Source organism: Cryptomeria japonica, chromosome 5 (assembly GCF_030272615.1).
Source record: "Cryptomeria japonica chromosome 5, Sugi_1.0, whole genome shotgun sequence".
In the NCBI taxonomy this organism is placed as follows: Eukaryota; Viridiplantae; Streptophyta; class Pinopsida; order Cupressales; family Cupressaceae; genus Cryptomeria; species Cryptomeria japonica.
Genome location: NC_081409.1, coordinates 856506162 through 856520390, shown reverse-complemented (window position 1 = coordinate 856520390; position 14229 = coordinate 856506162). Strand labels below are relative to the sequence as shown.

The window sequence follows — 14229 nt, the reverse complement described above, 5'->3', positions numbered from 1 at the left end:
TTCATTTTGGTGTGTTTGTTCATAGTTTGGTTTGGGATGGTGAATAAGAGTCTTCTATTAGGTCCTCATATGTTTTTGAAATGCTTTGGTAAGTTGAACGTCCATAGGACAATGCATTTGCTCAATTTTGGCTTGTAAGCCCTTGTAAGCCTAAAATGGCATAATCTTGAATTTTGATGTAAAATGTCTTGAATATCCTTGTTTGGAATTGGTACATGTTAAAGTAGTGGCTTTTAGTCATCCTAGATGGTTTTTAGAAGAAAAGAAATCATGTAAAGCAAAAATGCACTTTTTGGCAAAAGTTGTCAAAGTTGCTTGACAACTTTTTGCAACGTTGAGCAACTTTTTGCATTTTTTAGATAAGGGTTGGTTAGGAAACCGATGGAGAGTTAATTAAGAAACAAATTTCATATCAATTCCTTGAGCATGAATGTAATAAGGTTGGTGAATTCCTGGAGCAGATTGTAATACAAATTGGAGACCAATTTTGAGTTATTACCTTGTGTTTTCCAGGAATTAGAGTAGAAGTTCGTACTTAATGAATTGATTGCATTATTGTTATTTGATTTTTTTTTGTACATGTTCTTGTAATGCTCAGGAAGCATCTTGATTAGTTTTTGTACAATTTTGAATTGAGTTGTTAATTTTGTAAGCTCTTAGCCTGAGCAGGGGTTTGAGAGGCCCAAACATGGTTCCAACTTGAAGTCCTTTGAGTTATTATCAATAAACCTTGGAACTCAAGCCATGGAACCTTTGTACAGTGTACATAGTATTTATTTTCCTTTAGAGGTCATTGAAAGGCCAATGAGAATCATTTCCTAGGCGAGCTCAATCATAGCCTGGTTAGGAAATGCGTAAAATTATGCAAGTGCTTGCAGGGATGAGCAAGCTTGGAAGTGTAGAGTGTTTGGCATGAACAAGTGGAGTGTGTCAGAGCATATGTGTGAGTTTGGAGGTGTGGTAGATCAAGGAAGACACAAAACCCTTAAAAAAAGACCAAAAGGGTATTCTGATCATCAAAGAGTTTGTGTTGGTCTTTGGAAAAATTGTGAGAAAATCCGCAAAAACTGGTTAGGTAGTGCTAATTGGGGCTCTAGGGATACTAGGCCTAGAAAATAGGGAAAGGAAGGAGTGATGGGGAAATGAATCAAACCCAAATGTGAAGTATGATGAGGAAGTGTCTTTCCAAAAATGTTCCCAAATGTGAAGTATGATGTGAAATGTTTTGCATACACTTGAAAACAAGATAGACACAATGTTTCTTTGTCTTGTTTGAAAATGTTTGAGTGTTTTGATTATGCAAGCACAAATCCTAGGGCTGGCTGACATAATAGTTGTTGAATCTCACTTGGGGGGTTATCCCAATCTACGCAATTCAGAGTGGATACTTAGGTGCTTGACCACACTAGTTCCACTCAACGACACTCACTTCTCTGAGGAAGCCAAGCACCAGTCCCCATGAGAAATCCCCATGGTGAACTTTTTATCTCCACTAAGAACTGTAATAATATGAGCTGCTTCATAGGTCTGACCTCTTGCGCCAACAAATAGAAGGTTTTTGGCTTCTAACACAAAAGGTGTCTAGTAAGGGCATCTGTTCGAGTGGCCATATATGTAGTAGTGTAGTCTTCATTAAGGAAGGCTCCTAGCCTATAGAGGTTGTTCTCTATAGGGTTAATGGGTAGACATACCTTCAGTATGAACTAATCAGCACCCGTTGCTTGCAACTTTCATCACAAACACATTTATTTATAGTGGCTTCAAAGAGCTTGTCTTTAGCTTGTTAGCACTTGGGTTGTTCCCTCTCTCTTGGCCTTATGAGACACTTAGGAGGCAGGTCATCTAAAAGGAAACACAAAAGGAGCCTAGTGCTCAAGACACAAAAGATACTTGTTAATTTTAGTGCACTGATGGAAGTGTTTTCTAGACTAAAAAAGACAAAGCAAGCAATTTTAAGATCAAAATTTTTGCCAAAGGTCTTGCACCGAACTTGTTAGTAGTTTTTAAATAATAACCCTCCTGCAAGCACACAAGTTAGGTAATTTTTAGATCCCAAAAATACTTTGTGAATAAGGGGCCTTTGACAATATGTTTTCTACCTTTTAGATAGCTACACTACTTCATTAGTCAGATCAAAAGAGATTAGTCCCAAAAATGAAATCTTAAACCCTAATGAAAAGATAAAAAATGAAAAACAAAAAACACAGACGTAGATGTAGAAACAAATTATAGACACAGAATGATAAGACATAGATGCAATTTCCGAGATTTGAAACCTGCAAAACAAATAGCAGAACAAAAACGCGACAAAAGACTGCACAAATGCAACTTCTAAACACAAACACGATAAGACGAATTACACACACAATTTTGGCAACTTGCAAATGCAAAAATTTGATTGAAAACCGTCCAAATACAAAAACGCAACTTAATGACAAAAATGTAGTTTTCATCTCTATAAACATGATTTCAGGATCACAGATCAGCAAAATATAAAAAATATGAAAATAGCAGTCGCAAACATGAAAAACAGAATGCGAACGTGATCGGATTTGTCACGGATGTAGTGAAACATAGAATTGTCACAATGTTGAACCTGCAACTTTGAAAACACAAAATCTGTGAACAAAATATTAAAATAAAAGGACAAGGGTCCCACTGGGCATGCCAAAATATGTGTCGTGAAAAGTGGATAATGGAAAAAATAATATTGAAAAACTAAAATTGATCCAACCGCAAAACCCTAGCCGAACAATGAAATAAATCCACTAGACACATTGAAGATACCTAAGATCATGCAAAAATCAACAAAAACAAATCAAATATACCATTCACATGTCTAATAGGGCTTTAATTTCCATCTCTTCCTATCTCCATTAATCTCATTAAATAGATTTGGTCTTAGATTTTATGTGTGCACAGGAGCTCAACGAATAATGAAAATGTGGTTCATAGCTTTATTGCAAAAAGGCTTGATTTCATCATCAATGTGCTGATTAGGTCGATAATGAAGGAGAGTATCCTCTTATATAGAGAACACTATAAGAAATTGAGGGATAAGATTGAGGAGTGTAAAGGATAAATGGTTGGCTAAGATTAAAGAGTAGGTAGACGAAATAACTAAATGATAAAGAGGGTAGGTAAGAGAAGAATTAAGAGATGAATGACATGTGTAAAGGGTAGAAAAGGCTAATGAATTAACTAAATAAATAAAGATTTATTTAATTAATAGAAGAAGTGGGATCAATTAAATAAATAAAATATTTATTTAATTTAGGAAAATGATAATTTAAATAAATAATAATATTTATTTAAATGGGGAAAGGCTTAGAAGAGGATTAATCAATTAATTAAATAAATAAGAATTTATTTAGTTAATAGAAAACTTAGGATAAAATAATTCAATAAATAAAAATACTTATTTAATTTGACAAGACCAGTTTAGATGTCTACAAATACATTTTTATTACACTAGTATTGACCTTTGAAACATTAATCTAAGTAATTTTTCATAAAATATGCAAAATCACGCTCATACCAATTTTTTTCCTTGTCGCAAATATACCCTTTTCACAGTCCATTTAACATTAATATCTAAATCTTTCAAATGTTGATGCAAGTACTCATGCCCACGATACTATTTGAGTTAAGGAAAATGTTGCACATTAATTGATCTCTTATTTAAAACATTGCCACTGATAGCTTTGACACTTCTCATTACAATAAAGAAACATTTATCGCTTGTGCATTCTTAATTAGTACACAATGCCTCTAAATTAACCTTCAGATTTAAGATACATCCACAAATATTCTTTATCATATCATTGGCTTAATTAATACACAATGCCTCTAAATTAACCTTCAGATTTAAGATACATCCACAAATATTCTTTATCATATCATTGGCCAAACCTTCATTCCTCACGATGACATTGTCTGTTTGTATGTACTAATAGATCTTCCATCGTTTATCACTCGTTTGACTCTCACAAAGCCAAGCAAGAACAAGACTAAGCCATTCTCTTCATGATTTAATTTTGCTCTATCATTTATAGCCCTTTTCACATAATACTTGAACCATTATATTACTCGGTCATTTAGTGTTAATTTTATTAGCACTATTATTCAAACTAAAATCATTTCCATTCATCCTCATTGTCTATGTATCACTACAGAACAAGAAATGAATATGACCATTGCACATAGCAGCTCACGCTACTTCATAGGAACTCATTTTGCAAGCTTATGAATAAATTATAAACAGAAGATCCACTCTTTATCGTGCTCACTTTATCACTTATGAAGTTTCCTCCTTCCTGTGCAAGAACATGGTACCATTCCCAACTGTCGTTGTTCAAGTCAGATATTAAATTGAGATGTGTTGCAACATCGATTTTTGACATTCCTTTGTCTGATTCATCAACATGTACAAACCATTTGAATCTGCGAATACAATTCAGCTTATGGGATTATCATTTCCTGGAAAAAACTATGGTGGCAACATAATATTCTTCTCAACCCTGTACGCCAAGAGTAGACATTAGGCTTTTCACAAATACATAGTTATCATTCCATCTGCAAGCGTCTTTGTATTTTAACCAGGCCATGAACTTTTATTCCCAAACTAAATGCAATTTGGAATACATGCGTCCTCCGATCGTAGGCACTGTGGGCTTCTTGTGAATCTTCCTTCTTACCGGATTACAATATAACATAGATTTTGGGCAATCCCGCTGACTGACGAGTTTTTTACGTCATGAGGCAACTTCCTAGTGGGGCCGTGAGAGAACACAATCATTCGATTTTACTTATTCTAACTAATGATCCAACTATTCATTTACAATAAATTTAGTTACAAAGTTTTGGCCTTTACATTGGCCTGTCACTCTCTCTGCACTTTGCCGCACATTTGTTACTCTCACTAAGCAGCCACACACATTTCAATGCATCTCCTTATCACAGCGCAACCCCTTTAAACTAAATGGGTCGATGTCTACCTCTATGCAAAAGCCCACACACAGTCCTCTTTGATCGCATTTTTAAATCAACCTTCCTTTCCTACTATTCATACTATTCACATGCCATCAATGTCTTTTTAGCTTCAACCCGTTTTCTGTTGGGAATGTGAAGTTCAACAGTCAGATGACCTTTTATTTTTTCTCAGCTATTCATTTCATTACTGAATACGATTATATAAATAGCTGTGTACAATTCATATATGATGTCTATTAGAGATATTGATTAATAGAAATATTCCCTGCTTTCTAATAGATGTAAACAGTGATGGTGAACCACATTAAATTGTTGAAATTTCATTTATGTTATAGTTTCTTTGCTTTGCTGTTGATTATTATGTCTTCTCTGCTTGTTTAAAATTAACATTCTCATGCTACAGTTATTTCTCATTTCATTACTTATGTGCAAGCCCTTTCAGATTCTGTCTTTGGCAATTGGAAGGATATGCATTTTTACCTCTTCAAACAGTTGGAAACTGCATCAATTCAATAGTTGTTTTCCAACAAATACATATTTGTGGTCCCCGAGCCACGAGTTTGTCAGAGCATTCTCTTCATTGATTTCCAGAGACCACGTAGATGCTAGACATTGGCTTTACCACGTAGATGCTAGACATTTGGTAAAACTTTTCATAGGCCACGTCTTTGCATCAACACTTAGCATGCATATCTATGAAAGCAACGAGCACGGCAACCTATTCCAAAGCTCACATTTTGACTCGGGCAAGGAGGATGTTAGCAAGGATTTTGGCTCTACGCCACCAGTTGCATTTTCTTAAAGGTTTCTAAAAGCTTATCAACAAATACATTTTGTGCATAACTTGTAATCGTAGAAATATATGAGACGGGATTTCTATAAAGTATTTTGTCAATCAGTTTCGTGCTTTGTGCTTCCACAGCATGTCTACAAGGGCACCTACAATTTTAATATGTGACAAATATCCACATTGATTCATGTTTTGATGGTCCATGGTATGTGTGAAGCTTCTATTTTGAGACAGGATGGAAGGATGTTGGCAAAGCTTGAGACGTTTACCTTTGCACATACGAATTGCATTTTCTGAAATGTTTCCAAAGCTTTTCAACAAATCCATTCTGTGCATATCCTGCTATACAATACCCGGATATTGTGTATGTTTCCATATTTGGCATACAAATCTGCTAGGTGAGAGATGCCACGAGACTATCAAATACACCAAAATTGAAGTTAAAGAAAACAACCACTTGGGTGCTGGATCACCCGTCCACTTGGGCGCTGCTACACCACACATTCACGTAAGAAATTTATGAGCTTAGTCTCATAAAATGGAGCCAAGTAGTTGACCTATTCTTCTAGGTTGTAAACAACCTACGACAAATCCCATTACTACTTGATGTACATAAGAAGTCTTATTCGATTGCCTCTTCCAACATCTAGCTAGGACTATGGCTGACCTCTTCCACAAAGTGTGCCCCTTCTCCTCTTCCCTCTGGTGGAATCATGCCCTCTGCACTCCAGCCTCCTCCACCAAAAACTCTCTCCTATCCTCTTTTCCTTTGTGGTATCCAACACACCACTAACTGACCTCCTCCACCAAATAACCTTTCCAGGCTTTCCATATTTAACTAATTTCAATCCACCATGGACTACCCACCTCCACCAAATATTGCCCACAACATCTCCTATTGCTTCCACATGTAGGCATGCAACATTCTAACACCATTTTACAGTATCATCTTGCACTCTTATAGTAAATCCAACATCTACTTGTATTAATCATCTCTTTTCACCTATTTTTCACAAAACTCAGAATAATCAATATTTATGTCTTCTACAACATCCTTTTCCATTGTTGCAACATCTTCAAGTAACTCTGTTACATCTTCACTCATCCCGAAAAACACATCATCTTCATGAGTTCTTGATGAACCTTTACAAAAACCTCTTCCTAATGAACTTTCAACTATTCTACTATCTCAACATGTGAGGTATTATCACCTTTTTCACATTCACTATTTTTGTTCACCAACTGATGATCCTCTATAGCCATACTCTCCTCTCTTTTCTCTTCATTCATGGGCTGCTACAACATATTTCTCTTTCCTGTTGCATTAGACACACCAAGTAAGAAGCTCATGAGCATAACTCACAAAATGGAGTTGAGTTATTGAACTACTCTTCCAAGTTGTAAACACCCTATAGTGAACTCCACCACTAAAGCATATATATTGTAAAACTTATTTCTCCTCTTACAACATTTGGTTGGAGCAACTCCCACCTTCTTCCACCAAATCTTCTCCTCACTTATTCCTCTTGTAAAATTAAGTTCACCATTGATTGACCTCCTCAACCAAATATTATTTTCTTCATACTCCATCTCATTCATATTATCTTCTTTTGCACCTATATACAAACTTGTTCTAACAATTTTATGAAAATTAGGCATTTCCTTCAGTACCTCCTTTGCATTTGCCTCTTCTTCCACACTTCTCTTTTGCATACATCTCTCCATCATCTTCATTACCATGAAAATGAAAAATTATATTTATTACCTCCATTTCTATAGTTCCTTTGTTGACGTTACAACTCTTCCTTCTTCACTCTCTTCCACAACATTTTCATTTTCAACTATTATAACTTTACTTTGCTCATGAAACTCTACTATCGAATTTCTACTTTAATTTCTTCTTCCACCTTCTCTTCCTTCAAAGGACATACAATCATTTTTTTAGAACTTTTGTTTTCTCTAATTTCTACTATAATGTCTTTCTCTCCCTTCGAACACCCAAATTTATCTACACATAAATCTAGACTTTTATCTTCTTTCCTCTTCTCTATTGCTAGTTTTGCTTTAAAATTCTAGCATTTCATACTTGTACTTCTTTCTCATCTAAAAAGAGCTAAAATTACAAAAGGCTTTCCAACAGGCAACATAATGCTTTTCTTCTTATTTGACATTTTGTCAAATATTTTTCACATACTCTCAATCTACAACCTACACAAACTTATAGGTACAAAATAAAATCAATCGCATGTCCTCGTTCATACTTGCAATAAACTTTTCACACATAATCAACTCTATTTTCCATGGCGTATCCTTCTCAACTATTATTTGCTCAACATTCTTCATACACTTACAACAACACATTCGAGCTCCACAAAATTGCTTTAGATAAGTGCAAACTACCTCATAGTCAATGATGTATTCACACAACTCCACTCTTCACCTATTGGTTTTGGGAGAGACTACCTTGAATTCAACACTTTACCTATGCTCACAAAACCTTTGGCTCTAATACCACTTGGTGCAAGAATAATATTTGCTACTAGAACACATTACTCACAAAATAATAGAAAATACAAACACTTTCCATCTTTTACTCATACATACTTTGTAAAACAAATTACACCTATAACAAATTACATAGATGGCCTTTCATTGCCTCCAATCATTTAAATTTTTCTTTTCATTCCCTTCCCGACTTCATTCACCTTCATCTTTGCCTACAAATTTTCATCTTCTCCCTCTCAATTCTATATTGAATTCTCTTTCCAATGCAACGTCAAAGAGGCATTCAACTATTCATTTCCCTCCTTAAAATTTCACAAGGCATAGATTATTAGTTTTCTCTAGCATTGTTTCTAATCACTTCAAATTATTGAATTTTGAGAGCCTTTACATTCATGTCATTTTGTATTTAGGAACTAATAATTTACTAATTTAATCTTAAATGTGTTGGAGACTAGAAAGGATACCTAGAAGCCTCACAAAACTAGATAGAACATTGTTGATAGACCACTTTTCGATATTGGTTATGATTGTACAAACATCTTTCATTTTCTCTAAAAAACATGAACATCAAAGTTCCCACATTCATCTTCAAGACTACATATTGATGATTATTTTTCTACAACAAATGACTTACTAAAAATTATTCCAAAATACCAGAAAAAGCCATTTTTAAACACTTGGTGTTTCGACTCTCTTTCCTACAACTTTTAAACATTACAAATTTGAACCAATTAGTGACCTCTTGATGTTGTGAGATGCCAAGACTCAATAGAAATAAATGAAAATTAAAATAAAACAAATTAACATTTTTTTTGTTGTTGATGAGATTGTTATCTTAGAGCCATACATTTAAAATTGTTTAAGGACAAGAATCTTTTGGGAAGAGAGGACTTGTCATGTCCTCTTTCAAAAACTAACAATTATTATTTATCATAAATTTGTCTATCCAAATATAGATAATAAATGAAATTTCTTATTATTTAAATAAACTTTTCCATTTATATTGTGGTAAATTTGGAAAGTTTCTTTTACCATTTTTTGTGGCTCTTTGTAAGCTTATGCCAAGTTTTTAGAGTTAGCAATTTCCAAAGAAAGTGGAGGGTTTTGAAGAAAACTTGGCCAAAAGAAAGTTTCATCCTTTTTGAATAGTGGGATTTGAGAAAGGGAGTTTCATCCCTTTTTAATAGTGGGATTTGAGAACCCAATTTGAAATTTGAAATTGGTTTCATAGATACATTGAATTTGGCTCCATTTCGAATTATTTACATTGTTATTTAAAAAAAATAATTGAACATCTGAAGATAGTCTTTAGAGTGATAAAACATTAACACAATAGCTCAAGGGCATTGGTTCTAAGGGCCTCCAAGAGAAATATCACCCACAGGTTGCCGTTGTGTGAAATATTTTCCGATTTCCTTATTTTTCCTAGCATATTGTGGTAGGATTTAAGGGTTTTTTTGAGTGAATGCTTCACATTTGTATTTAGATTGTTGTTAATAATAGAAAAATTATTGGCTATTCACTTTTTTGTTATGTATCATTTCAAACCTTTCTTAATTAATAATATATTTTAATTGTTAAGTAAATTTAGTTTCAAAACTGTGTCAACAATATATCTTATAAATTAAAATCCAACTAGATGTATATTGAGCTAGTATACACAAACATATATCTTTTGTTGATTTCGATTTGACAAAATGAGATATATCAATATTGTATAGTGTAGTGTCAAAATGAACTATTTTCTAGCTCGTATATCTCTAATATATAGTGTAGGGAGGTGTTGTAATAGTGTGTTTTAATCAAAAGTATAATTTCATGTAGATTGTTATTATTTTTATTATCACTATTTAGTATAAAATAATGTACATTGTTATATTCCTTTATTGTGATATATTTTAATTATAAAATGATAAAAATCTTAAATAGAGACTTAAATAAATTATAAATAAACTATACATGAATTGCTATAGTTATTTAAGTAATTTCAAGAATTACAATTTTAGGGAAAAAATATTTTTTCAATATTTTAGAAAGGAGATATTCTTTAGATTTACAAGGCATTAAAGAAGAGATGGGTGGAAGGTTGCATATTTGAGTTTAATTAAAAGGTATTTTAAAACTAGTGTGGAGAATATTATTTGGGAAACCACCACCTTGAAGAATGATTATTTTTAGTTATTTAATTAATATTAAATACAAAAAATCTTTATTTGAATTTGTTACATTAGATGAGTAAGTTGTATTGCCTTGTATATTAAAATTATTTATTTCTATATATAAATTTTCTAATACAAATAATAGTTAAAAATAATTTAATTAAATTTGAGTTGAAATCAATTATACATTTAATATATTAATAAACATGAAGGTTTTAATAATACATGAAAATAAGTGAAATACAAATTTAAAAAATGAGAGTTGACCTTTTTCTCTTGAAATTGATAGATGCTAAAATATAACATAAAAGTTTAATACAAATTAAATTCACTCTCTTAAATTAGTTTAATCCACATTTTTGTAATATATTTCTTATAATAGAAAACTTTATAAAATTTAAATTGAATGTATTAATACACAATAATTATAATAATACATGAGAAAAGTGAAATACTAAAAAGTGAGAGTCGAAGTTTATCTTCAAATTGACACATAATAATATATGACATGAAATGTCAATACTAACACAACTCACTCAATTATAGTAATCCCATGTTTGTATTTTGATAAAGATAGTGGACACACCCAAGATAAAAGTTAATTATAATTGACACACAAAAATAATTTTCATTAATATGTAAAATATAAATTATATGCACAATTTTGTCACAATAGTGAAAGAAATTAAAACAAAAACAAGACAACTTAGATACAAAACTAAAAGTACCTAAACTAAAGTTGGCACTAAAAGTACCTAAACTAAAGTTGGTCAACACATAGTCAAGTCGACCTTTGATATGTTAGATGGATGTATTACACTAAATGGAAAACTTCACCAACAAGACTTTTTGGGAAAACAATCTAGAGCCCCGGCATTCTTTGTCAATTTAGGTACTAAATAGACAATATCAATCTTAAATTCTTGTCTTTGATCATATGTTGGATGTGCATTTCCCCAACCTGATTGTTTGAAATATGATCCTTCTAAAAACATATCATGGATTGATCTCAATACACAAGGTGAACCACTAGTACACCCATTTTGGTGTGTCACTTGTTTCTTGGTATAATCACTTGGACCCACAAACCAATTCGCTTCACTCAAGATGGTCGGATTTGAGCTTCCTCCAATTGCATATATTCCCCAAGGCTCATAGTAGTTATTTGCCACATGTACATATCCCAATCTACACCTACATTATCAATAACAATATGATTAGCAATATGCAAAGGTATGATCTTACCAAAAATATTCCCCATCTACTTATATAGTCTTATAATTATTTCTAGCTATTTTGTATATATTTTGTTTAGAGGATTGAATGATAAGGGTGAATTTTAAACTGTAATGTATAGATAAAGGACATGAATGATTTTATTTATACTTTCTTGTAGTTTATTTTTGTATATATGAAATCAAGAATGACCAAAATTTAAAATATCATAAATATATTTTTATTGCATTTAATTTTCACAACATTCTATATAAAAAATTTCATGACTTTCTGTTTGAAATTAGGCATAATATTGGGAAAAATGGAGCATATGATATAAAAGGGAGAATAGTCTAATAAGTATATTGTAATAAGAAAGATATAAGAAACTAGATATATCGAAAGAATACTTTTATTCTTCAATGAAACTAATAAGATATTATACTATCATTGTAATGTGACAAAAGAGAAAAATATTAAAATTAATATAAAGATGAAAGTTCTAATTCATCCTTATTTTTATAGGAATGTTTTATTAAATAAAAAGATATAAAAGAAATAATAACTATTTACTTAAATATTCATATATATAGATAAATTTACCACTAGATATAGCACACACTTAATGAAAACTTACTCAATTTAATTCATTTGATAAGTTACCTTGGCATGCGTTGCATAAGGTCTGGTCCAAAATGGTTGAATGCCACAGTAACCCTCATGTTTAAGTCGGGTGTATATGTATCACTGTTGCCTAATAACATTACCTGTCATAACACAATGGAACAATTAATTATGAAAAAAATTAAACCGTAACACTTCATATTATCTATAACATAAAAAATTAAAAGTTGAGATGAAGGAACCATAAGAACAAGAACAAATCTGAAAAGGAAATTGATCTGCTGAGAAATTGATATTATTTTTGGATGTGATGCTTGCTTACCTCATTATGATTAAAGAATCTGTTGTTAGAAATAGTAACCGCTGTTGAGCCAAGCGTCACATCTATGAGACCATCACTGCAGTGAGAAATGGTGTTATGATCAAGCCAAATATCTCTAGAACTTATAACAGATATACCATCGCCATCCATTGGATAATCTCTCACCACTCCTTTGGACTCATAGATTAGAACATCTCCAGATCCAGTAGGTTGACAGTCATGAATGGTTAAGCCATGGATGATAACATTGCTGGTATTATAAAGCGTTATGCAGGCCCCATTGCTAATGATGACTTTTGCTCCCCTTGCATCAATAGTCTTGTGGCTTGCGAAGAACAAGGGCATCTGAAGATGAATCTCCATATCCCTTGCAAAAACTATCCACAGAGGTTGATCGCGAGTAACACCATATCTGAGAGTCCCAAACAAAGGATTTACAGCATTGTCATCATCTCTGCTGACTGTATATATTGTACCTCCTATGCCTCCCATGGCATAACTTCCAAAGCCTTTTGCACAGTTTGCAAGACTCATCCTGTGATTTGTCCAATTTGGATCTCTCCTCCAGCATTTGTCAATGGCATTGTAGTTGCTTTTTGTGGTCAAGGGTCTTGATGTTGACAAGAAAAATTGCAAGAAAATTACTAGCAGGGCTAATTTCATGTGCGTTACAGCCATTTTGTAGTTGTAATGGAGTTCTATACTTTTAAAATATTGGCTTTCAGCTATGAGAATAGAGCATAGAGAATGCCAAGATTAGCTTCATCTGTATGAATTGTTTGTGCAGATGAGCTTATACATATAGTCCGGGACTACTTGAAATTTGCTAGGCTTAATTTAGAATGTAGCGCGCCTGATTTTCAGGCCGTTAACATAATACATATAGTCCATGGATACCTGTTATTTGGTTGGTTATGGAGTCTTATGATTAGGGTTTGTTGTGACAAAGATATACGTGGGGCTATGCGGATTGTCATTAACTATAATTGGGTGGCTAGGAGTACAATAGGAAGTGGCTAATTTTTTGCAATGAATCTCTAAGTTAAGTATGTTAACACACAGTTTGATTTGAAGTGCTTAAAGAGTTGGTATACATGTGGAATTTTGACTTCTACTAAACTTGGTTTTTGTAATTAAAGTTATTTTTAAATGATGTTTTGAAGTGGTTTGTTATTCTTAGATATGATTAAGTATCTATACAATATTTCATATCATGTTTCTCCTTTGTGCAATTTATTTTATTACAAGTGGTATTAGAACTCAATATTTGTACTATAAAAGCAAGGCATAATTCTAAATTTTGGAAGTCATTTAGGGAAATAAATCTCTCAAAATTTACTAAATTTTCTATCTAGTTTAAAGGGTTGTTGAAGATTATATTGATATTATAGTGAAGCATACATGGTCTAGATTATAGATGAATTGGATAAGTATTAAGGCACTTCTTTCCAAATTAGGGATGTATCTCCCAAATATGGGTCAATGCTTTTCTAATTTCAAGAGTTTTTAGGATCTATAATGGTGAAATAATAGGGTTTCCACCATAGAAGGAAGAAACCCCTAATTTATCAATTGGGGAAAGATAGGAATTAGATAGATCTAAACCTAAGAGGTCTAAATAC

At 32.6% G+C, this 14229-nt stretch overlaps 1 protein-coding gene across 1 annotated transcript; it reads right to left on the bottom strand.

The window, feature by feature from the left end:
* Nucleotides 1-11279: 11279 nt before the first annotated feature.
* On the bottom strand, nt 11280-13285 carry LOC131035300 (pectate lyase 1-like). The gene is made up of 3 exons (XM_057966975.2): nt 12608-13285; nt 12325-12428; nt 11280-11640 (listed from the first exon to the last, which is right to left on the bottom strand). Exons 1-3 carry the CDS (start codon nt 13283-13285, stop codon nt 11280-11282), a joined length of 1143 nt encoding a protein of 380 aa, XP_057822958.1.
* Between the last annotated feature and the right edge of the window lie 944 nt (nt 13286-14229).